This window comes from Morus notabilis, unplaced genomic scaffold (assembly GCF_000414095.1).
Source record: "Morus notabilis unplaced genomic scaffold, ASM41409v2 Scaffold539, whole genome shotgun sequence".
Taxonomy (NCBI): domain Eukaryota; kingdom Viridiplantae; phylum Streptophyta; class Magnoliopsida; order Rosales; family Moraceae; genus Morus; species Morus notabilis.
In genome coordinates this window covers 249,174-274,258 of record NW_010360293.1, presented here as the reverse complement: position 1 = coordinate 274,258, position 25,085 = coordinate 249,174, and the positions used below count along the sequence as shown (strand labels likewise).

Below are 25,085 nucleotides of genomic sequence, written 5' to 3'. Positions count from 1 at the left end.
AATTGACATGAAATTTATATACTTTTCTTTAATTTTTTACATATTAGAAATAACTTAAAATTCATAACACACTAAAATACAATAACATCTCTCAAAATTAAGCAAATAATAGTATAAAATTTTGAGTATAACTATCATGATATCACAAGTTTATAATAAAATCTGAAATATGTAATGGAAAATATATATTTTTTAGTTTTTTACGAGTTTCGTGTCGTATTTGGGGTAGACAGGTCCAACCCGAAATGGACCCGTATTTTTTTTGTCAATTTCAGGTCGATCTATTTCTGGCACGAACCTTTTTTTTCTCAATCTTAACCCAAAAAATTCGTGTCATTTTTAAGTCGTCGTGTCGTGACCGTCAGGTCGATCTATTTCTGGCACGAACCTTTTTTTTCTCAATCTTAACCCGAAAAATTCGTGTCATTTTCGAGTCGTCGTGTCGTGACCAATATTACCGACCCTACTATAGATATCCATAGAAGCTTGGCACCATTGTCGTCTCATCTTCAAAACTTTTCTATCTATCATTTCAATGTATCATTAGATAAGATTTCCATAATTAAAGTAAGCAGCTTTGTCTCTAGATTATTTTAGCAATCAATTAAGTAGCTGACACTATATAATAAGTATCCAACCAGACGCAAAAGGAAATTTACTTTGGTACATATAATATATTTACAAATCATGTCCATCAAATGGATAATAATCAACCACGTCCATTAAGTGATATTACTCGAAGAGACAAAACGATAATGACAGCCAAAAATGGTCACGATGTTCATTGTTAAGCACAACAATGATTTCAAACTCCAAAATTTTCCAAAACCCCTTAAAATGCCCCATCAACCTCATCCGAATTCCTAATCAAAACAAAGTTATTTACAGCGCATACATATGAATTAATCAGTGGAAAACTCGCATTATTCATTACCACTTACTAACACATTTCATAATTACCATTCACTAGGCACATTGATATTAGTTAGTCCTCATGTTACATAATTTTATGCGATGGATTTTTCCAAAATTACTATCTAAATTCGATTATCATGTAACAATACTAACACGTTAATAATTTATTATAATATATGTTCGAGATTAACAGTCTAGATCTAGGCCTTCAGAAAAGTCTAATTTCGAACAGAATTGCGCGGAAAAGTGAAATCTATATAGCCGATCCCAATTAAGTTGGAATTAAGGCTTGTTGTTATTGTTGTTGTAGTATATGTTCGAGATTGATCATAAACATTACAACAATACAAGTATTAATTAATCTAATGATTCTAATCTATTATCAGACGCGATCATTGATGTCTACCATAGGAGCCATTTCCATGCCTTGGCGGCTAGCATTGGTGTGATGATCATGATGATCATGAAAGTTGCCGTTGTTGTTGATGATGGTGTCATTTTTCTCCTCTTTCATTTTAATGTACATGCCATACACGTAGGAACAAAAGCCCCATAAAGTGAGCGCAGTGGACACGGCCTTCACACCTCCAAACTTATCGCCATACACCACCACTCCTCCCAGCACGTTCATGGCCATCAGCGCCGTCATGCAAATGCCGCCCGTCAACGACGTCGTCATGAACACCATCCCGGCGGTCCCCAAAAAGCAAAGCTGCCACGTCACCACGTTCGAAAAAACCGCGGCCCAATACCCCGCGGGGCCCTTATCGAAAACCCTCAGGCTCTCCTCCCTCATCGCCGAGAACCCGCCGTCCACCGCCATCCCTATGGTGGCGAGGGCGGTGGCGGCGACCTCCATCAGAAGCTGCATTTCCACCACCATGGCGTAGCAGTAGACCTTGCGGTATATCATCTCCATGACGGGCAAGTAGAGAGCAAACAGCAAGCCCGCCCCAACGGTCGAGGCAAACCCTAGAAAGTACTTGGATTTGGTCAGGCCTTGTGGCTTGTCATGGCTTGAGCCTAAGGCCAAGAGAAATGAGCTCGTGACTAGAAGAACAACGCAGTTGAGGTTTGAGAAAGTGATTTTTTGTTTGACAATTATGACGGAAAGGATAAGGGTGAAGGCTAATTGGGAGGATAAAAGAAGGGACGAGGTTGAGACGGGCAGATAGGAGTTTCCCCATGAGAAGAGGAGGTTGTTAAGGCCTAAGAGAAGGCCGATGAGGAGAGAGAGAAGGAAGAGTCTTGGGGTGAAGCGACAGAAAGGCTTTCTTTGGGTGGATTTGAGAAGGTAATATGGAAGGAAAATGGGGAGGAAAAGGAGAGGGAATCCGGCGGATTGGACCCACGTTGAGACCCATATGCTTGAGCCTTTGTGGATGAAATAGTACTTGGAGAGCAAACTTGAAGAAACGGAACCCACAAAGAGGAAAATGAAGTTGATCACCAAGAGAGGGAAATAGTTACTATTATTGTGCTTGTTGATTGTGACAAATGAAGAAGAAGAAGAAGAAGAAGAAGATTGGTTTTGGGATAGAGAGCATTGGTTTTGGAGATTATTATGCGTATTGTTGTGGTCGATGTTGATGGGTATAGAGCGGTGGGGCTGGTGGTTTCCGGGGGGATTTGGGGATTTGGTTTCCATAACTAATGTTTTTGGTTGAGATTATAAAAGGGGAAAAGGAAAAAGAAAAGGGAGGAAAAAAAAATTTAAAGGAGGGGTTTGAAAATGAGAAGACGATTTGATTCTCTCTCACTTTGTTTCTTCTCTCTTTCTCTCTCTCTCTCTCTCTCTCTAGTGACGGACGGATGTGATACTATGCAGGTAGAGAAGTGGGGTAGGACTTAGGAGCAGAGAGGACGACCCAAATCCAATGATTGTGATTTGTGAGTGAATAATGCCATTCCTTGATTATTCTCTTGATCAATTTATACTAAAAGAAAAAAGAAATAAAAAAGTGACGTACTCTTTACACCAAGGATAGGAATATGAACATTCAGACAATGGGGCCGGTTTATCAAATGGCTTATTACGGCGTTTGATTTTGCAGTGAAGATGTGGTGAATGAAATGAGCCCCATTGAGATTGAGTGATGAACTTGATGTGGATATCTTCTCTTATTCAAAAAGGGTAAAGGAGTAACTAATTGGTAGGTCATTAAATGAAAGAAGAGAAGGAAAGGATTATAGTGTAATTAAGTAGGTAACATTCAAGCTTTTTGAGAAAGTGTGGAGAGAGTTAATGAGGATAAAGGGGTTTTCTTATTCTTTTTCTTTTTCTTTTTTGTTTGAGATGAGGACAAAGGGGGTTGGTGGAGAGAGTTGGGATTTACATATGCAAATTAATTTGGGAATTTTTGATTTTCTATTTTTTTTTTCTTTTTTCGGTTTTGGAGGGTAGCAAAATTTAGGAGTTGGGATTTTGTGCAAATTTTCAAAAAGTACACAGAATGGGAATTTGGAACGGCCACTTTGACTGCTCACTAATGCCCCTCCTCATGCACTGAGTCTCAGTCCACAAACCAAATACACATTTTGCTTTGCATTAATTGCCTGCCATTGCCATACATGAAATTTGGATTCCATGGATGAAAAGTGTACGCCAAGTGTTTGCCTTTTCGGTTTTTGTTCATGTGGGTCTTTGCCACGTGTTCGTCCTACGATGCATGCGTTTCTTGTGTGTTTGTGTGTTAGGCTTAGCTGGCCTAAGCTAAGCCAGAGCGTTGCATTGAGGGACTATGAAATATCCTGGCCTGATTAGTCCACTATCCTTGCTTCCAAACAGGGCTTCTCATAATCTCTAGTCTTCCGAGTGTGTTTGGTAGCTGTGAAAATTGGAGGGAAAGAAAATGGTAGTGGGACTTCACTTCTATTTCGTAGGGAGAAAAAAATCACTTGCCATGCGTTTATTTCGTATGTATAAATTACTATTTAAACTTTTTTATTATATTATTTTTTTTCACAAAATTTAAATTTCTCATTTAAACTTAGGATGCACGCACAATTGATTTGTCTAAAGTTTTTGGAAAATACTTATATAAAAATTAGTTATTAACCCATATTACTTTGATATAAAAATTAGGCTTAAATGTTCCGTAACAATTGTATATCTAGATCCAACTCGCTTGAAGTGGTATTGCTTTAATCTATTTATTATATATTAATCTATTAATCTATCTATTAACATATGTAAAAGAGGCGAGTCTCTTTTTTATCGTGTTTTTTTCACTACCGCGTGTTAATTTCTTACTTTATCATTTTTTTTCCTTTTTTTCTTTTTACTTTCTTTGCTTTTTGTGTTTTATTATTTTTTAAAATGTTTGATTTTTTTAATGTTTCTTTATAGTTTAATATTTTTTTTCATTTTAAAAATATTTTCCCCCATTTACTTATATGAAAATAGTTTATTTTACATGTGTTCTCATTTATGTGCAATTTCTCATGGTGCAATTTCTTCAAATGCGTTCCTATTTATTATTTTATGTGCAATTTCTATATATTAAAAAGTTATCCTTATAAACTTTTTTTAAGGAGTTTTTATGGTAGTCTTTGTAAAAATAACTTATCGATAATTCTTTATTTTTAAGCCGTTAAATCTATATCAGAATCTGTGAGTTATGCATATTTTTTCAATCTGATATGATTTTAACCCTATTTAATGATAAAAAATTAAGACTACTGATAGACCGGCCTATCAGAGAAGGTCCTTTTTTTTAAATCTAATTGGCACATTAAAACATTTTTTTGAATGTATTATTTTTTAAACATTTACTTGTCGACTTGATTTCTTTTCTTATCTTATATGATCTTAATCTTAAATTTATTCTTATCTTAACATCTTAATTTTAACTCACACACACACACACACATATATATATAATTTTAATCTCATCTTAACATACATTACAGAAGTAAAGTCCCTTTCCATGCACTTTCCTCAACTTGCCGCGTGTCACACCATCTTAATTTTTTTTCTTTTTTTGTTTTACTTTTTATGATTCTCTTTTTTTCGACCTTTTATTTTCCTATTCCTTTCTTTTCTGCCTTTTTCATTACTTTTGCCAAAAATCCCACGCTTTATTGAAATACTTTTTTACTCACTTAACTTCTATTCAAATAATTTATTTTAAATGTATCGTTATTTATTCTTTTTTCATTTTTACTAAAAACAACTTTACAGTGTAATTCTTTTCAATGTGCCTCTATTAATTTTTTCTTACTTTCTTATACTAAAATTAATTTTCAAATGTGACTCTACTTAAGTTTTTCCTAACTAATCTTTATTACGTCCCAAGGGAATCTTAGAAATAAAATTTTCCCTAATTGGACTATAGTACACTAAAACAATTTATTTCTTCAACATTGTCTCTTTTTAATAGTTTTTTTTTATAGGGAAAAAGAGATAAATAACCCCTTAAATTGTATGTATCTTACTTTTTAGTCTTTATTATAGATCATACATTTTTTAATCAAATACATCAAAAAGGTATTAATCAAAAGTAACGTGTAAAAATCTATACTCATGCACTTCTAAGGTTAAGTCAGTAACTTTCTATTTTTCATATCATAATTATAATCTCAGGCCCCGTTCTTTTCACAACTTAAATCACAATTCAGGTTTTTTTGCTACAGTATTTTCTCTCATAAAAATTTAAATTCAACTTTTTTGTTGTAATGTTTTTTCTCACATAAAAAATTTTGAGTTGCTAAAAAAACACTCTTCATTTTTCATACTAAAATAAATTTTTAAATGTGTCTCTACTTAACTTTTTTCCGACTACTCTTTATTATGTCCTAAGTGATTCTTATAAATAAATTTGTTCATTATTATATATAGCATACTAAAATAATTTTTTCCACAAACTTATCTCTTTTTAACAGTTTTTTCACACAACCTTTTCAACTTTATTTTCTTATAAATGCTTATTTTCTTATTTGTTCTCGCTGAGATAATGTTTCTTAAATGTGTCTCAATTTAAGCATTTTTGGCGCAACTCTTTCAGCTATTATTTTTCATATGTACCACTTAATTAATTTTATGTCTAATTTGCCCACTAAAATAATTTTACATACATATTTTACTTGTTTATGTATGTGTAATATTCGTTTAAACTGTACGTTTTCATTAGAGTGTTAGTGCATACCAGCTATGAAAAGAGTCAAACCCTACCATTGCATCTAAAATATCATTGCCTTTCTTAATCGGAGAGAAACAGAGAGAGAGAAAATTTCATTAATAATTAATCAATTGCACAAATACGATTTCGCTCATTCACCCTTTCTAATTTCGCTTTTGTAAATAGGGGGCCATGTACATCCAAATGGGCCTTCTGATTCTACGGACCAAAAAGCCCAAGCCCAACAAGTGCATAGAAAAGTGCCCGTAACCAGAAAAGGGCGGGAGCCCTCAGAAGCCCTGGTTTTGGCGGGAAACATCCTAAGATTTCCCGCCAAGAAAAAAGAGACTACGAAGTGAAAATCCCACCGGACAGTTCTCGGTCTCGCTCTTCCGAGTTAAACTTTCAAACCCTAACAAAAAGATACCCACGAAGAAGACGAAGAAGCAGTAGAACCATGGAGGCCTACGGGAGCGGAGGATACATGCTGGACGAGAAGGCCGTGCGAGTCGAGAACAGTTTCCTGGACTTCCTCAAGAGGTTCGTTTTCTTTTCCATTGATTTCGATTTCTTTTTCTTTTTTGTTTTGTTTTGTTTTGTGTGATTCGTTGTCTGATGATCTTCCGATTGGGCGATTTCAATGGCGGAAAATGGTGACAGTTATAGGGTGTCGGGCGAGTTGTTTTACGAAGCGGAGATCGAGGCCATGAGATCGAGCGAGTCGAACACCGTGTTCGTGGACTTCTCTCACTTGATGTCGTTCAGCAACATTCTCCAGAAGGCAATCTCCGATGAATTCTTTAGGTTCGAGCCATACCTGAAGAACGCCTGTAAGAGGTTCGTCATGGATCAGAAGCCGACTTTCATCTCCGACGACAACCCTAACAAGGACATTAACCTCGCCTTCTTCAACCTTCCCGTCTGCAAGAGGTCCGTCCATTTACTCTTCCTTTCTTCCTTTTCGTTTTCTTCTTTTGGTGCCTAATTGATGAAATTCTCAATCGTGATAATTTTGACCTATTTATTAGAGGAAGGGATTTTGTCAATACCAAGTTTCTGTTCGTAATAGAGGCTATTCCTAGTGAATTGGAGATAAATTCGAAACTTTAATGTGTGAACCTTTTTCGTAATGAGTTACATTCTGCGAACTCTGGATTTTCTCGGGTTTTGGGTGTTAATTTTTGTTTCTTTTAGAGTCATTTTTCTTCAATTGGGTTACCTTTTCCTGGGTTTTATTGTCTTAATTAGTGGATTTTCTCAGGTCTTTGGTGTTAGTTTCTTCCATTTTCTTCCCTTGGCTCTCAACTTGGTTTGGAAAATCTCGAATTGAACCCAATTGAAGCTGCTTATAACGAGTTAGCTTTACTAGTACAGGAAGAGAGATTGCCAATACTCAGTTTATACTTGTAATTCAGACTATCCCCAATAATTTAGAGATATGTACTCAATTTTTGGTATGTTATGAAATTTCAACTCAATTTTTATCAAATTTGGGTGCTCATATTCTTTCATTACCCTTTTAGTTTTATTTAGTGCCTTTCAGCTGGTGGAACATGGAAAAATCTCATTTTCCTATCCTAAATCATATCTGATTGACTTAAAGTGCGTGAGCTTTTCAACTGGTTTACAACTCTAATTACAGGCTGAGGGAACTAAAAACCGCTGAGATTGGTAAACTAGTCTCTGTGACTGGAGTGGTGACTCGCACGAGTGAGGTTCGCCCAGAGCTTCTCCAAGGGACTTTCAAGTGCTTGGAATGCGGAGGAGTTATAAAGAACGTTGAACAGCAATTTAAGTACACACAGGTATTTATCTTGGACATAGTATACTAAGTAGTTCTTTCTACTGACATATACATGTGTGGCTTGATTCTTTTTTTTCCCTTTTGTGGCTTGATTCTCATTTACTATACTTTTGCTTAATTGATTCTGTTTTTTCTGTCACAGCCGACAATATGTGTGAACGCAACCTGCGCCAATAGAGCAAAGTAGCAGGAGAGCAAATTCGCAGACTGGCAGAGGGTACGGATGCAGGAGATTTCCAAGGAGATACCTGCTGGTTCCCTTCCCAGATCCTTGGACGTTATTCTCCGCCATGAGATTGTGGAAAAGGCCAGGGCAGGCGACACGTAAGATAAAAGTCAAACTGAATTCTTAAATGATCCTGTTCAGTTTTGAGTTTTAGCTAAACTGGATTATTTTCTGTTGGTTTGTAATATGTACTTTACAGGGTCATGTTCACGGGCACTGTGGTTGTGATACCCGATGTAATGGCATTGGCCTCCCCTGGTGAGAGAGCAGAATGCCGCCGTGAAGGTCCTCAGCAGAGGAATTCAATGGCTGGAAATGAAGGTTTGAGCGGACTTCGAGCATTAGGAGTGAGAGATCTCTCTTATCGTCTTGCATTTATTGCCAATTCAGTTCAGGTTGGTCCTTAATTGCCTTTTCGTTTAAACTTGAATCCCACTAAACTCTCAAGCTATTGTATGATGAGTGTCTCTCCATTATCTGTTTCTCATATTTGATTATTGTTCAGATTTGTGATGGTAGAAGGGACATCGACATCAGGAATAGAAAGAAGGATGCGGATGAAGATGAGAACCAGCAATTCACTGTTAGTTCACGATCTGCTATCTGTACTATTTTTATTTTATTTCGTAATCTCGGATGTAGTTATTGTGACTCATTAAATTTTTCATTGATGTTGCAACATTTCCAATCAACCACTAAACTAGACCAAGCCTGTAACCCAAGGAACTAACGAACTTTTATTTGATTCCTTTTTAAAACTACTGTAGCTGTCCTGTTGATTCCTTTTTTTTTCCCTTTCATTCACTGAATATTTTCACTGGCGCTTCCTCATCTACTTGTAGCACACTACATGACGGTTTTGTATTGTATCATCTACTTGTAGAATAACTTAAAAGAATTTGTGCCTCAATAAAAAAAAAAAAAAAAAAAAAAAAAAAACCGGTAGGATTTCTTTCATGTTCACATGTATGCTTTCTAATCTGTTGTATCTGCAACATTGACCGATTGAACTATAAAAAAGGGGATATTGCAATTGCATGCCTTAGTTTGCACCTTGTATGTGCTGTCAACACTCTACAGAATTTTAGTTACTTGCAGAAATCTTGGTACTTTCTAGAATACTTAAATGCTTTCCATCTTTCTTTAATCTCAAATCGTGGCTCATTTTGCTACTGAAGTGAAGAAGAAAGAGCTAATTCCATGGTTTGCTTGTATTATTATGTTGGCAGTCGGAAGAGCTGGATGAAGTGCAAAGAATGAGGAACACCCCGGATTTCTTCAATAAACTTGTTGATAGTGTTGCCCCAACTATCTTCGGTCACCAAGATATAAAGCGAGCCATTCTGCTAATGCTTATGGGTGGTGTCCACAAAGTCACCCATGAAGGCATCAACTTGAGAGGGGACATCAACGTTTGTGTAGTTGGAGATCCTAGTTGTGCAAAATCTCAGTTTCTAAAGTATGACGAGTTTTCTGCTTTTCATCATATCATTTATAGTTATACAGATTTGATTACTTATAATGATTCTCTATACTTCAGGTATACTTCCGGTATAGTTCCACGGTCTGTTTACACATCTGGCAAATCTTCGTCAGCTGCTGGGTTAACTGCAACCGTGGCCAAAGAACCAGAAACTGGAGAGTTCTGTATAGAGGTACCGTGTTGAAAATCTTTAAATTTTATGCAATTTTGTTGCTCCTCCAATGTGATGATCCAGGACCTGGGTGGAAAATTTCCACAAGATCTTGATAATGGTTTGCTAGGATCTCCTAATCTTATTAGTTTTTCCTCCATTGCAATGATCCAGAAGCTAGATGGAAATTTTCCATTCTTGATAATGGATTGCAAGTATCTTGGGCCTGTTAGGGGATTCATGCCTTTGGATTTTTGATCTGCAGGCTGTTAGCTGCCTTTTTGAAACATTCAGTCAATAAATTAGAAACCCAGGAAGAACTCATATATTACCTGCAGAGACAGGTTAATTCTTCAGGAGATTATTGGCTACTTGGACTTTTTCAGGCACTATAATCTTAGCAAACATCTCTGAGTGAACCCAATTGAAAAGTATGCTCTTACTGCAAAGATTTCACACCGCTTGCTTTTTCATACTTTTAGCCTCCTAGTATAAAGTCAGCATTCCATTATATACAACATACTCGTTTTCAAGATGCTTGATGCTATTATATTTCCCATGAAATGTCTTTAGGCACAATAAGAGCATTATGCTCTTTGGGTGTCATCTCAGATTTAAACCTCGCAAATATAGGTACTTATTTCACTAAGAAGAAAATGGAAGTATTTCTCATGGTAAAGTTATAACTATATTTATGGTAACTTTACAATGAATAAATCAATGCATCTGTAACTAGAACTAGTAGCATTTAAGATAAAACGTGTTAAATATAGTTTAGTTGGGACATGTATCAGAATATCCAAGTTGGGATATCCAATTTATAAGCATATCAGGGATGCATTAGTTTGATCTCCAACTCCAATTTTAAAGGATCTTATATCCGAATATCTGCATCAGAGAGAGTGCACATTCACACATCAGATTAGACCATAATTTGCTTCTACTTGTCCGTTGCTTTTGATAGCGTGCCTTTAAATACAAGAGGTCATGCCCATTTCCAAGTAGACAAAATGCGAAAAAAGAAATGAAAAACAAAACCGTAATAAGAGCTTGTGCTGTACCGTTTTGATTCAGTGAATTTAAACATCATCAGGTATCCAATCATAACAACAGAATATCGCATCAAATTGGAACAAAGTAAAATCACTTTTGGGGAAAAAGTGAGTAACAGAAAATTGATGAAACAAAAAAGAGAAGATAAAAGGCCAAGTTGATTTTTTTTCTCCCCCTTCTGGCATAACTGTCCCTGTTTTCTTATATTTTCTTCAATAACAAATTTTATGTTACTCCAGGCTGGTGCCCTGATGCTAGCTGACAACGGCATTTGTTGCATTGATGAGTTTGACAAGATGGACATTAGAGATCAGGTATCCTGCTATTATCTTGTATAAACCCTGATCAGTATGTTATGTATAGAGAAACCCTGGAAATCTAATGCACGAATTGACTTGAAGGTTGCCATTCATGAAGCCATGGAACAACAGACTATAAGCATTACAAAAGCTGGAATACAAGCAACACTGAATGCTCGGACATCAATTCTTGCTGCTGCCAACCCCGCAGGGGGCCGCTATGATAAATCTAAACCTCTTAAGGTAAAGCATATCCAAGCTAATTGATATTGGAACCCTGTACCTCTTCTGGAAAACTCTCTAAAATTTTCCCTTTCCTTTTTCTTTCTTCTTGAGAAGTTGTCAGGTTTTCGCTGTTTGATTGCTGAGTATTATGGGGTATTATGAATTTACTAGAAGAAGCCTTTGATGCATGACTAACCATTTTGGAGCATTTTCGCAGTACAATGTTGCTCTTCCTCCTGCTATTCTTTCAAGGTTTGATCTAGTATACGTCATGATTGATGACCCGGACGATCAAACTGATTACCACATTGCGCACCACATTGTGAGAGTACATCAGAAACGTGAGGAGGCACTTACTCCTGCATTCACTACTGCGGAACTGAAGCGTTACATTGCATATGCAAAAACTCTGAAACCCAAGGTCTGTTATTTAGATTTTTCATCCATGACTATCATCCACCTCTTGAAAATTCTATTCGTTTAACTTTGATTTCTCCAATGCAGCTAAATGCAGAAGCCAGAAAACTGTTGGTGGACTCCTATGTTACTCTTCGCAGAGGTGATACAGCTCCTGGAAGTAGAGTTGCTTACCGCATGACTGTTAGGCAACTGGAAGCATTGATCAGGCTTTCAGAGGCCATTGCTAGAACTCATTTGGAAACTACGGTGCCTATAAATTTAGCAAGCCAATTCTTTTAACTTGATTGTTTTATATCTTTCTGCATCAGGCTTACAGTGATCTTTTTATAGGTACAACCACGCCATGTCCGCCTAGCTGTGAGATTGCTGAAAACGTCCATAATCAGGCAAGAATTTTATGTTCTCATATTCATATTTCTGTTTTCATGTTTCTGCTTTCATTTCCCTAATGAGCGGATTTGTTTGCCATGCAGTGTGGAGTCCAGTGAGATTGATCTGTCTGAGTTTCAAGAAGAAAATCGTGGTAATGGTGATGATGGTGGTGATGGAAATCATGGTTCTGGTGAGGGAGATCACCAACCAAGTAATGCTGCGGCCTCTGAGCCAGCTTATGGTGACCGTGGTGAGTTTTATATTTGTTTTGCTATTCAAATTGTTTATTTTTATTGTCATTTACCAACGGTCATCAAATTGGGGTGCAGAAAATGGAGGAGGTTCTGCAAATCAACAAGGAAAGAAACTTGTGATAAGTGATGAGTATTTTCAGAGGGTTACCCAAGCCCTTGTCATGCGTCTTACACAGCATGAAGAAGCTGTTATGCAAGAAGGTAAGCCATATCATTAAGCAAATTCTGATACATAAATTTCCACTTTGCTTACTTTTACAAAAAGAAAAATAAAAGTCCAATTTTTTCTAAGTGTTATATTATGGAGTAACTTTATAATCTACTTTTAGTAACTCCACGATTTACTAAAGACTGGACAAAGAAAAAAAAAAGGACGATTTTTGAACACGGGTCCAAGATTTTGGCTATAGTGCACAAGTCCCTCAGTGGGCGTTCGTTTTGATTTACCAGAAAAAGAAAAGTCGCCATAATTACAACATTTTTCTTTTTATGTTTGCTTTTTTAACAAAGTGGGGTGCCTTTTCTTGATGCAGGGACTGGACTGGCTGGAATGAGGCAGAGGGACTTGATTCAGTGGTATATCAGTCAACAGAATGAGAAAAACAACTACAGTTCGATGGAGGAGGCTGCAAATGAAGTTTCCAAAATCAAAGCAATTATAGAGGTGACATCCTGTGCTTAAAAAAGAGCATTGTTAAAAACATCTCTAGTGTCTACTAACTTTATATTAAACCAAATTCTTGTCATGCAGAGTTTGATCCGAAGAGAAGGCCACTTAATAGTGGTAGACGACGGTAGGCAAGCGACAGAGGGTGAAGGCGCAGGACAGCCATCATCCATGTCTAGAAACGACAGAATATTAGCGGTAGCTCCCAACTATGTCATTGATTGATGTTGTTAGACTTCTAAATTTAGAATCACCTCATTGATTGTAAGTCAGCCTTTCTGTTGTTCAGCAAGTTTGGCTACATGCTTATATATATATATATATATATATATGTAGTGCAAAATATGTAAGAGAAAACAGAGGGTTTTTTTATTTTTTATTTTTATTTATTTTGGGTCAAGACTAGTGTAGGTATGGATATATTAGAGGTGAAGGATTGTAACTGTCAACTCCAGTGTTGGTGTAATACATTTAAGTAGTTGTTGACGACTTGACAGCATTCTTGATTGTAACATATCTCTTTGGTGGTCGACATTTATTTTTCTCTTACTTATCTTGATAGTAAGATCATAATTGTCTCCTAGTTAACTTCCGTGTCTTTAATCTGGGCATGGTTTGATGGTTCATTTGAACTCAGGACTACTTTAAAGAAAGGCTTATTCATGGAAAGTCCCTGAAAATGTACTGAACTGGCATTACTTAAAATAAAATGCCACCACTGACAAGTGAATATGTCAAAATGCAATCCCTTGTAATCCTTGGTGGCCCACAACTTTATGAAGTTTTTTTTTTGTTCTTTTTTTTTTTCCAAGTAAATCTTATGAGTTTTGAGTTTAGACAATTACATATATTTAGGTGTTCAGAAGCGTGAGGTTGATAGTGCGCCAGTTTGCCTAATAAATGCTGCACATAAATGTCGGGCTAGAAATACAACCAACCATATCTTAATCGTTTTTCTTGTATGAAACGAACTGAACGAAACCTTCAAAAAGAAAATTTTAAAGGCAAAGTTTTGTGTTCTAAACAATAAGTGGGACAAGAAAAGTCAAAACACATATAGTAGCCTCTCCACGTTGTCGCCGACTATCCAACGCTTAGAACGGAGAAGACTGGGGGGGGGGGTGGCCGGCAAGGCTTAGAACGGAGAAGAGTCGAGGGAGATCGGAGAAGAGTGGGTGGGTGGGGTCGGGAAAAATGGAAATGGGAAGGAAAACGATTGAGGATCGTTTTCAGTTTTGCTGACTTTTTGGGAATAAGTAGAAAATGTTTTCAATTTTTATTTTTCAGGAAATGCGGTGCCAAACGCGTTTGTGAGAGCATTTTCATTTTTTAGTTCTTGAAAAACGGTTTTGAAAATGATTCTAAACAGGCACATAAGAACTCAATCCTAAATTTTATTAGTATTTTCCTTTACTAATATTTCGTAGGTTGGTAATAAGAAGTTACTATCCAACATTGAACCCTAAAGCTACTCTTTTGAATGTCAGCAGCCACTATTGGGATCTTTCCAATTTAGTTTTGATTTTGGGAACAAACACCAAAAAGTAAATGGATAGAAAGGTCATTCTATAATCGGAAACCTCCACTGGTATTGTATCCTTTTTAACTTTATACAAGATCAAATTCGTCTCACAATGAAAAATGTGTGTAAATTTAACAGAATTTAATAAAAACTCAAGTGTTCAAAACAACAAAATGCTATTGGAGTTCTATTTTTTTTTTTTCCAGAATTTTCTTAAATAGAAAGGAAAATATAGTTGAAATATAGGTAGGTAGATAATTTTGAGGATGTACATTTATTATAAAGTCCAAAAATGGGTGTTATGGTCTTATCAACTCCGCTTCTTCAAGAATTGATTGCTCACACGAGTTATTGAACTTAAAAATCCATATTCATATTCACAAGATAAATGATATGACCATTTTTATTTTGGCAAAAGAGAAGAACGATACCTAATATCTAGATATAAACTACTACGCTCCAAATAAATAATGTTATTCTTTCATTTTTCACAATGACGTAGAGTTATGAAAATTATATGTCATGTTGTTTTCAGTAACAGTTTCACACTCAAACGCTACATCTCATCTATTTTGATTCTTCTGTCTTGTGGTTTTTTGAGTATTAATTATAAGTATAATTATTATAATTAACACTCAAATATTTGACAGGATCTACCTCTCTAAGCTTGATTAATTCTAAGTATTAAAACAGTGAAAGCGGTTCTCTTAATTGTATTTGAAAGTATTTTTACTTTTTTTTTTTTTTTTTGAGGGAAGCAACTTGTTCTTGTTTAGTAAGAAATTAAAGATAGTACTGGCAATTTCAACATTTAAATAACAAATGACGTGATGATTTATTATGATTATTATGATTATTATGATTATTATTGCTGTTACATGAATCTAACAGCATTAATGAATAAAAATGGTCCACCAAAAACAAACAGATGAATAGAATTGAAAGAGCTTATTATAAGGTTGTAACGAGACCAACTGATTAAAGTTATTCTTGACAATTTGTATCTTATAGACTTATCTTTAATTTGCTCTTGCAAGTACGCATTTCTAGTAAGTTCTATATGGCATGATCAAGCTTACGTGTTCAAAAAAATTTTGTGAAGCACTTGATATAGAAAATGACGTTTGACAGACACTGAACATCTTTTTCAAAATTTAGGAATATTCATGATTTTTACTTGAATTATTTGACGATCAACGTGCAAATGTGTATATATATATATAGACCAATATTTGCTATATATCTTTGCCAACTGGTGCACGAAACTGAATTTGTTTGGCCAGTCAAATATATATGTACGTATGTATGACTAGGATAATTGGATTTGAGATTGTATTATATATTTGATTATTCTGAATATTGGAAAAAGATATATATGCTGATAAACTGCATGACGTATACGCATCATTGGAAAATTATGAAGCCATCTATTAATTGAATATATATATATATATATATATATATGCTATAATAAACACTGTGATCTTTCTAGAGGACTATAATATATCAATGGTCATGGTCTAGCCTAGATAAATGATATCTTGATAACATGTATTTTTAGTTTTTTTTTTTAAGTGCAATAATATCCAGTATTTACAAAAATATTCAAAAGTCGATCCTTATCCGGATACAATTCAATTTCATCCATGTACATATAATATTTGCTCCATAATTAGAAGGTGTTTGTATATATATCCTGCTTATCTTATTATGTTATGGTAGGTAGGTTTTTAAGATTTTATTTCAAAATGGTTTTTGTTTTTACTTGATCAACTTAACAGGGGTGACATGAGTTAATCCGATCTCCATATGAGTATATCTAATAAAAAGAAGGGAAATTGTACATATAGGGCATTTTACTAAACCATTTGAATAGCATATTTCCCAACAATGAAAATAAATAGTGTATTTTAAAATTTCAATATGTGATGTTCTAATTTTGTCCTTGTATAATTTTTATGTAGTAAATGTTATATTTTTACCCGATAAATCCTTCATTTATCCAGCAAACTCAATTTCTTTATTTTAATAAACAATGACGTTAGTATGTAAATCGTCAATTTACTAGAAAGTAACTTATTGTTTACAATATCAAAATCTTTGTTTAACTGGTAAATTATCTTTTAATATTACCTTTGTCTTCTCACCACTAAGGGTGCGTTTGATAGATGGATTTAGAATCATGATTCCGGATCCTGGTTTAAAATAAGTGTTTGTTTACCTTGATTCTGAATCATGATTCAGAATCAATGTTTGGTTTGGATGATTTTGAATCATGGTTTGGAATCTGATGTGATGTTTTAAACTAGCTCAAATCATGATTCTAAAACCACATCCCTCTTGATTCAAGGTGATTCAAACCCCTGATTTTGAATCATGATTTAAACCCAAAATTATGAATCATGGTTTTGGTTTTAAAATTATGATTAGAATCACGTTGGTTTGAATCCTCATACCAAACGAACCCTAAGTCATTCCCATGAGAACTACTCCCCACCTTCCCCTCCTTTTTTAAGAAAGCATAGGAGTAACATTTGATGTAGAATAAGGTAACAAAAAGATAAGTAAAATGGAGAATCAAGTCAAAATCAGCTTAAGGAGGATTAACATGAAAACCCCACCAATAAACTAATATGTGTTGTTTGTCTCCAACTCGTTGTAAGTGTGTGTGTATGTACATAGCAATACCCCACAACATTAGTAGCATGTGGATGCAAACTAGCTTTTTATGGCTATCTATCATGTTCCTCTTAATCACTCAATATTATTATGAAGCCAAGTCCAACCAATGCTTCACACATATGAGAATATAGTACACTTTATTTTATAAAAAAATACCCACAATTAACAAAGACTACTAAGGTCGGCATCAATGTTTGTCCTCATTATGTATAACTATATATATATATATATATATCAATCAAAATATGTAGATATTTAAATGCTTCTGAAGCGAATGTGGCCTAGTACATGTAGTACCAGCGAAGCCATGTGACCAGTCCGAGAATAAACCCAAGAGCAAAAGATAAACAACAAATAACTATATACGTCCTTTCTTTTCATTTCTTTTATTTTTAAAAGAAAATAATTAATTTTACAAGTATTACTTGATTTCTTCAACTAAACAAAAAATAGGCGTCAATATGTAGATTTTTTTAACCTTGCAAGAGAGAATTTTGTTGTAGAGTAAACAAATACGCCATACTAATAATAAGCAAGGCTGTCAATTTCTAATAGAGATTTCCTCAAATTGACATATTTATGGAGAACTTTTGTTATTAGATTTTCTCTTTGATATTATGCAGTTCTGAAAGTCACATCAAGTAATAATTTGTTAAATTAAAAAGTATTAATATTATGTAAGTTGTCGCTTGAAATCATAATTTAGTATAATTTTTTTTTTAATGATAAGTATTACTGGCGTTGGAGAATGTAATAATAGTGTAGATAAGTAAATTTTTTATTTTACATCTTTCAAACGCGAGTATTACACCGAATAAATATAGTGCTACAATTCTAACTTTTATATGTTATGAGGATGTATGATCCTTATTGTAAGATTATAAATAAGCCCCATATTTTTATTGGTAAAGGCTGCAATCTCTCACTGAATCCGTTTTTTGTTACATCAAAGCGTTTAAATGAAATAAAAATTAATCTTATTATAATTTAAATAAATTTAGAAGAAAAAAAAAGGAAACCATTTATCTTCAAAAAGCCATATGTATTAAGTGCCTTCGGTTATTACTTTTCTCAATATAATGTTACCAAAAAAAGATAAAAGACACCCGTGTACTTCGCTGATTCGAGTTTAGAATTCGAGTTGAGATGTGATTTTATGTGAGAGCTTTTTACTGTAGTAAAAAAGTTAGATGTGATTATTTGTGAGAGCTTTTTACTATAGAAAAACTCAAATTCTAAACTCAAATCAACAAAATAAATGAGACTCGTGTGCATATAAAATTATAAATTTAAACCTACTCAAACTTGTCTGTCTGAAATCTGTCACTATTAGCTCGTCATTGAACCGAAGTTCTAAACACGAAATCTTATGTGTGATGGCCCGACCCGACACAAACGCCTCTTATAAATTCTGAGCTTTAGAATCAGGCTAAATCAACCTTCAACCAGCCTAAAATTTTCATTCACTGTCGAGTAAGGCGGGCCAGTCCGAACTTTCACTTAAATTTATATGTGTGTATGTATTTAAATACATGAACAACACCATTTAAAAAAAAAAAAATGATCAACATCAATATTAGCAACCAATTTGAAAGGGCCCCACGAATGTGTGGACACCTCTGTTTGAGGTGATTGCCAGCTGTCACCTCCCCCACGCCACCTCACACTCTGGCCGCCTCTTTTCACTGAATCCCCCAAAAGGCCACCAAACTCCTCTCATTTCCCCTTATCCACCCTGGATTTTCCATCTTACCAATCATGCAAAACCTACCCCCCAATTTTCCCAACTGACGATTTTACCCCTGGCACGGCCCACAACTCCCGGCTAGGATGGCCATTTCGCATGGTGGCAAGGATGGAATCATTGAGCGAGGAGGCATTATGGTAATTAGATTGTGAATGTGGGGGCTGTTTGGTAGGTGGATGGGGTTGTCTATATGTTGATTGATGCCACGGTCTTAAGCATAGATGCGAAGAAAGTTCTTAATTTGGGGAGACGGACAGTTGGCTGCAACAGTTACGTTGAGGTCGACAATTTCTTTGATTGGAAACCCTCCAACATTTCATTATGTAAGTAATTATAATTAGTTAGAGAGAGAAGCAGAGAAATTAAGGGAGGAGAGAGAGAGAGAGAGATTCTTGGATTTTCAGTTTCATCAAGTATTGTACATGTCCTAGCTAGCTATATAAACTTGTTTTATCTCATGTTTCTATATCTTTGTTAATTACATATGTTCTTTACCTAGCTAGGGTGGTGTGATTTTCATTAATATTGATCCAAATCTTTCTTTTTTCCTAGAAAATCCGCTTACTTTGTTTGGCTTCTGGGATTTTGGCGTTGGGAAAATATCATTAAACCCGTTTAGAGATCATGGGTTACTGGAAATCAAAGGTGCTTCCGAAGATAAAAAAGGTCTTCGACAAGAATGGTCCTAAAAAGGCTGCAGCTGCTGAGGCTGTCAAGTCCTTTGACGATTCTAAGGTAATTAATTAATTCCCTTAAACATTATATAATAATCTCTCACATATTCATGTATATACAATATATATATATATATATAAATATATATAAAATATTTTGTGCATCCATGCATCTCTTCTTCAATAATATTTGCTTTATGTGTGATTATTTCTTCTTTTATTGAATTAACCTTTCAATTTAATCCGTATGTGGGTATTAGTTTCCTATAGAGTTTGGATTTGCACAAATTTTTTTTTTTTTTTCCTTTTCTGTGTGTATATGGAATATGTATTCCTATATTATAGATATGCAACTTTTTTTTGTTTTTTGTTTTTTGCTATTATTTTCGTTTCATGTACAAATATTTGTGTATTAATTTATTCACGTGGTTATTTTCAGGAGGAAATCAACAAGCAATTTGAGGAGAAGAAAGATGAGCTTCAACCTAAGGTCCTTGAAATCTATGAAGCTTCATCCACCGAAATCAAGGTTAGAGAATTTTCATAACAACATGCGTAAAAAAGAAAAACAAATGAATAAATAGCAACAAAATTAAAAAGAAGAAGAAGAAGAAGAAGAAATAATTTTGTTTTAAATTATTGTTTGTGCAGAGTTTTGTTAAGGAACCGAAGGAGGCGGGGCTGAAGAAGAACTCGGCTGCAGTCCACCAGTTTTTAGAAGAGCTCGTTAAAATCGGTACAATCAACACTTCTCATCTAATTTTAATTCCCTTTATCGTTATGTGTTAGACTTTTTCTTTTCTGTTACAGGAAATTCTTATTTAGGTAAAAAAAAAAAAAAAACATTTACCTAATTGTCATAGTAAAACTGTCAGATTTTTTATCGACTCCATTACATTTATTATAGAATATAAAAAGTAGTTTGTTGACAGTGCCAAGTTTTAGATAGTTAGATCATATTATAGTTTTAAAAAAATTAATTTTAACGGAATTTTGTTTTTTTTATTTATATTATTTTATTTTAAAACTCGTCAGTCTCCATACCAATAAATATAAACTTTTTTCTTTGTATCCAACCATAAATTTGCCATGCACAAAATGTCTCGAGAGTATTAGTGGGAGACTGCTAGTTAAAATTTTGGTATCTTTCTAGGAAACAAAAATTGATCCCACTGATTATGGTGCATTATCTAAATTGGAATATCTTTTCAAATCCAATTAAATTTGCACAATTTTTTTGTTCTTTTTTTTTTTTGTGTGTGTGTGTGGAAACTAATTATTACGGTCCATTTTGTTGACTGCTGCAATAATGTGTAAGTACAGAATTCCCAGGATCGAAACAAGTGACAGAAGCATCTTCGAAATACGGGCCAGCCTTGGTATCAGGCCCAGTGTTGTTTGTGTTCGAGAAGTTCTCAACGTTTATTGTCACTGAAGAAGTAGTAGTTGAGAAAGAAGTCAAAACTACTGCTGAAGAAGGAGAAAAGGAAGCGCCAAAAACAACTACTGAAGAAGCACCTGCAAGCAGCAAAGAGAAAGAGATTGTCGTTGAAGAAGAGAAGGAAGAAATTGTTGTTGAGAAGAAGGAAGAAAAAAAGAAAGAAGAAGAACCCCCAAAGCCTAGTGAGGAAGCTGCCGCCGCGGAGCCACCCAAGGCCGATGAGGCGGCGGCGGCCGCACCCTCCCGCTAAGGCGGAGGAAGCTGCGACGGCAGAACCACCAAAACCTTGAGACACAACAACAATGTGATATCTTCTCGCTCGCCAAATTGTGTAAAGGTTATTACTATCTTTCAAAAGAAAGAGAAAAAGAACATATGATTATGATTTGTTATTCTTTATATTATATTTGTCCATTACCACATTGTAACGTTCTTCTTTCTCTCTCTTATGTTTTTTTTTTCTTTCTTTGTATTATTATTTTGAAAGCATTCTGTCATGTGTAAGTGTATTATTACCTTTTTTGTGAATTAGTTTGTAATTTCTTAATGAAATATCAGGTTTTCCCTAAGGAGAAAAAAAAAAAGAAAACTTTTGTTGTTCTTTTCTTTCATCTTCATCTTAGATATATATATATATATATATATATATATATATATATATATGAGCTACTCTTTTCATTGAAGAGAGAATATATTTTCTCATCAATTTTTCTAAATTTTTTTTTAGTACTTTTATAGGACTAAATATTTATGTCCACTTAGATGTCGATCTACAATGATGATAGGTTGATTCATATAAATTTATCTATCTTGTTAGTTGAGGTTTTTTTGTTGAGATTTGTCGTTTTCGTTTAGATTAATTGTTATCAAATCTAGATCTACAGCTAGCTTCTGTGGGTTATACTTTGGAAAAATATCCAACTAGAGACGCAGAGCATTTTAAAAGACTTGACGCTTTATTTATCTTATGGAGCTCGATTTATCTTTACTTGGAGAGTAAAAATACGCTCCTTAATTTGATAGAGTGCATGAAAGAATTTTCTTTTTTTTCCTTAAAGTAATAATCTGATTTTTTTATTTTTTTATAAGATTATCAAAATGATTTTAATTTTTTTTAAAGCATTCAAAATTATTAGCTTATCTGGCAGAATGGCAATGAAGCCAAAGAGAGTTAAAACGTTCAAATGTTATGATCTGGGCATCTGGCGATGTATGAGACCGACAAAACCGACAAAATACATGGGTGTGATTGGCACTTGCATAATAAATGAACATTTCACATAAACATCAAATTTCAAATTATCATGCAAGAGGCGTATAAAGTTAGTATTAAATCTAATTTAAAAATATATATTTAATGAGATTAAAAACTGAATGTATAATTCAGCATTACTGCTAGATAAGCAATGGCATGATCCGTTCCATATTGCTACTAGACAAGGTCATCTTAGTAAGTTCATCGTGTCCCCCATTATGGAGACTAACTCTATTATATCTTTTGTTTCGTGTCACATTAACAATCTGCTAATAGAAATTCAATTCGTAATCCTTTTTCCATTTCAACAATTTCATTTTACTTAATTTTAGGTAGATTAGTGAGCGTTTATGTGTTTTGATGCATAAACAAAATGTTATTTGTAAAACCAGCTTATTTATCTATAAAAATAAAGTATAATTGTACTCTAACACTGGAGCCGACCCGTTGTCTCAATATATAATTTTGTCACACCAATTAGGAATTCGTTTTTTCTCTTCAGAATCATATCCCGAAAAAAAAATAATAATATATAAATGTAGAGAAGTAGCATTAAGCTCAAAACCTGTTGATCGATCTAATACGGTCTTATAGACTTGTATTAGAACAATATAAAATGAGGCTCTTATCAATGTGTTTCACCTGCTAAACCCGCTTGGTGCCTTTTAAACTTGTAGGTGGGAGGGAATTTAATAAGCGCCTCGCGCATCCATTGAAAAACTTTGTCAGCATACATATACATACATATACACACACATACATACATACATATATATATATATATATATATATTTTGAGTAAGTGAACTTAGCACGCCTAAATTAGATTAGTGTTGTCAAATGTGCCGTGCCGAGCCGGCACGGCACGCTTGACCCCATGGGCTTGGGCCGTGCCTAGCACAGTTCTGTCTGAGCCGGGCCTGAGAAGAAAAACTCAGGCCTGGTCCAGGCCCTTAGCCCTAGTTCATAAGGGCCAGGGCCGAGCCTAGGTCCAGGCCCTTCACGGGCCGGCCCTTGTATTTTTTTTTAAATTTAATTAAAAAAATATATCATATTCCCCAAAAGATGTGATTTTATTGCATTGATGACGAAGTTCCCTGTTCTTTTTGACTTGTGCTATATTTTGCTTCATACAAACTAAAAACTTTTTCTAACATTTTCTTAGCGTCAGTAATACTTAGTTGCATATCTATTTCTAAATTCTCTGCGGTAGCAGTTATTAATGATTCAGTTCCATCTACTCCGCACCTATGATCTAAAATGGTTGCCAATCTACTCCGCACCTAGGATCTAAAATGGTTGCCAATGCATATAACATAGGACAACTTGACCAATAACTTTTAAATTTATTTTTCATTAAGTTAACTATATTTCTAAAAAGTTATGTATCCCTATAATAAGAAAATGTTTCTGAAATATTAAATAGTTGATGTAAAGCTAAATGTGCAGTAGGATAATAAACTCCAGAAAGTAATTCAGTAGTATTGTAAAAAACTTCTAAAAATTTTAAAAAAATACTTAGCAATCTGCCAATCAGGATCGAAAATTAAAATTTGATCGTTCCTACTGTTTACATATATCGTGATAAGCTGTGAATACGGGAGTGCTGCCTTCAACATTAAATATGTTGAATTCGACATATGTCTCACGTCAATTGAAAACTTTCTTGGGCGCATCTGGCTGTTCCTGCAATATTGTTTGAATTCTTGGAGCCGAGCTCCAGAATTAGATATGAATGATAATGATTCTCTAATATTTGTAAGATTAGCTGAGATATGTTCAATTTCTACCTGAACTACTAAATTAATTATGTGACATGCACACCGTTGATGAAAAATTTCCCCTCCAAATGCTGGTTTCAAACTACGTTTAAACAGATTAATTGCAGTTGTATTAGCTGACACATTATCAAAAGTCATTGTTAACACTTTATCTTCTATCCCATAAAACTCAAAAATTTCTATTATTGTACTAAAAATAGCTGTTGCGTTATGAGGATATAGACATAAACAAAAACCAATTATTCTTTTTTGTAAAACCCAATCGTCATCAACGTAGTGCGCTGTGACACATAAATATCCAGTTTTATTGCACCCCTCCCACAGATCAGAAGTGCAAGAGACAGTAGCATTAAAAGTCCTAAAATTATCAACAAGAGATTGTCTCATTGCATAAAAAACTTTCATGCAATCAGAACGAGTTGTGTTTCTATTTACCCGTTTAAATTGTGAGCAAAAGGCTGTCTGGATGAATTTTTTGAACGAGGCATCATTTGTAAAAGAAAGAGGCAATTCGGCACTAGCTAGAAATTTAGCTAGTGCCTCACGAGCACGTTGTGCATCGTATGTAAAATTTTGTAACCCCTGTGATGTGAGTGATAGTGTTTGTTGGCGGGAGTCTACACTCCCACCTTGGTGCAACGGTAGACATACTTTCCAAAGTCTATCTAGATGACCAGTACCCCCACCATTTTTATTAGAAAAGTACTTTTTACAATATTTACATATCACACGAATTTTCATCTCACCTGTTTTTGGATTTGGTCGGGGCTCCTCAGTGAAATGCTGCCATACCGGAGAAGTTCGCGGTCTTTTTCCTCTGCTGCGTTCTCCAGCTTCCTCTTTGTGTACTGAAGCATTATCCACCGGAGCATTTTCCGGCTTAGTGGCGGTGGGGTTGGGAGGCATCATTTCTTCCTCAAAAAATGTCTCATCACCAAGCTCAGGAAGAGTAGTGAAATTAGGGAAGTTTGGTGCGACCATTTTTTTAAAAATTG

General features: G+C 34.7%; 3 protein-coding genes across 4 annotated transcripts; 2 read left to right on the top strand and 1 right to left on the bottom strand.

Moving 5' to 3' along the window:
- Positions 1-1,297: 1,297 nt before the first annotated feature.
- On the bottom strand, positions 1,298-2,563 carry LOC21393195 (probable purine permease 4). Its single transcript, XM_010096333.1, has one exon. It carries the CDS (start codon positions 2,561-2,563, stop codon positions 1,298-1,300), a length of 1,266 nt encoding a protein of 421 aa, XP_010094635.1.
- Positions 2,564-6,432: 3,869 nt separating this feature from the next.
- On the top strand, positions 6,433-13,256 carry LOC112091254 (DNA replication licensing factor MCM6). Its single transcript, XM_024164391.1, is given in 17 exon segments — positions 6,433-6,575; positions 6,696-6,965; positions 7,678-7,840; positions 7,982-8,163; positions 8,265-8,460; positions 8,571-8,648; positions 9,295-9,524; positions 9,606-9,720; positions 10,992-11,066; positions 11,154-11,294; positions 11,494-11,697; positions 11,781-11,942; positions 12,027-12,082; positions 12,170-12,318; positions 12,398-12,523; positions 12,856-12,986; positions 13,074-13,256. Coding segments are annotated over 17 exon segments (2,502 nt in total). The 5' UTR covers positions 6,433-6,492; the 3' UTR covers positions 13,215-13,256.
- Positions 13,257-18,662: 5,406 nt separating this feature from the next.
- LOC21393193 (plasma membrane-associated cation-binding protein 1) lies at positions 18,663-21,639 on the top strand. Of its 2 annotated transcripts, none has more exons than XM_010096331.2 (5): positions 18,663-19,263; positions 19,493-19,675; positions 20,054-20,143; positions 20,266-20,350; positions 20,938-21,639. In XM_010096331.2, exons 2-5 carry the CDS (start codon positions 19,565-19,567, stop codon positions 21,303-21,305), a joined length of 654 nt encoding a protein of 217 aa, XP_010094633.1. In that variant the 5' UTR covers positions 18,663-19,263; positions 19,493-19,564; the 3' UTR covers positions 21,306-21,639. The 2 variants fall into 2 exon arrangements, with proteins under 2 accessions (XP_010094633.1, XP_024020156.1); XM_024164388.1 differs by lacking the exon at positions 18,663-19,263 and adding an exon at positions 19,281-19,353.
- The last annotated feature ends 3,446 nt before the right edge of the window (positions 21,640-25,085 follow it).

Bases quoted from the DNA above. Each gene is read 5' to 3' on its own strand.
- LOC21393195 (XM_010096333.1), bottom strand. From the start codon at position 2,563: ATGGAAACCAAATCCCCAAATCCCCCCGGAAACCACCAGCCCCACCGC.
- LOC21393193 (XM_010096331.2), top strand. From the start codon at position 19,565: ATGGGTTACTGGAAATCAAAGGTGCTTCCGAAGATAAAAAAGGTCTTC. The intron at 20,144-20,265 runs GTTAGAGAATTT...TTGTTTGTGCAG, and splicing joins CTTCATCCACCGAAATCAAG to AGTTTTGTTAAGGAACCGAA. The intron at 20,351-20,937 runs GTACAATCAACA...GTGTAAGTACAG, and splicing joins AGAAGAGCTCGTTAAAATCG to AATTCCCAGGATCGAAACAA.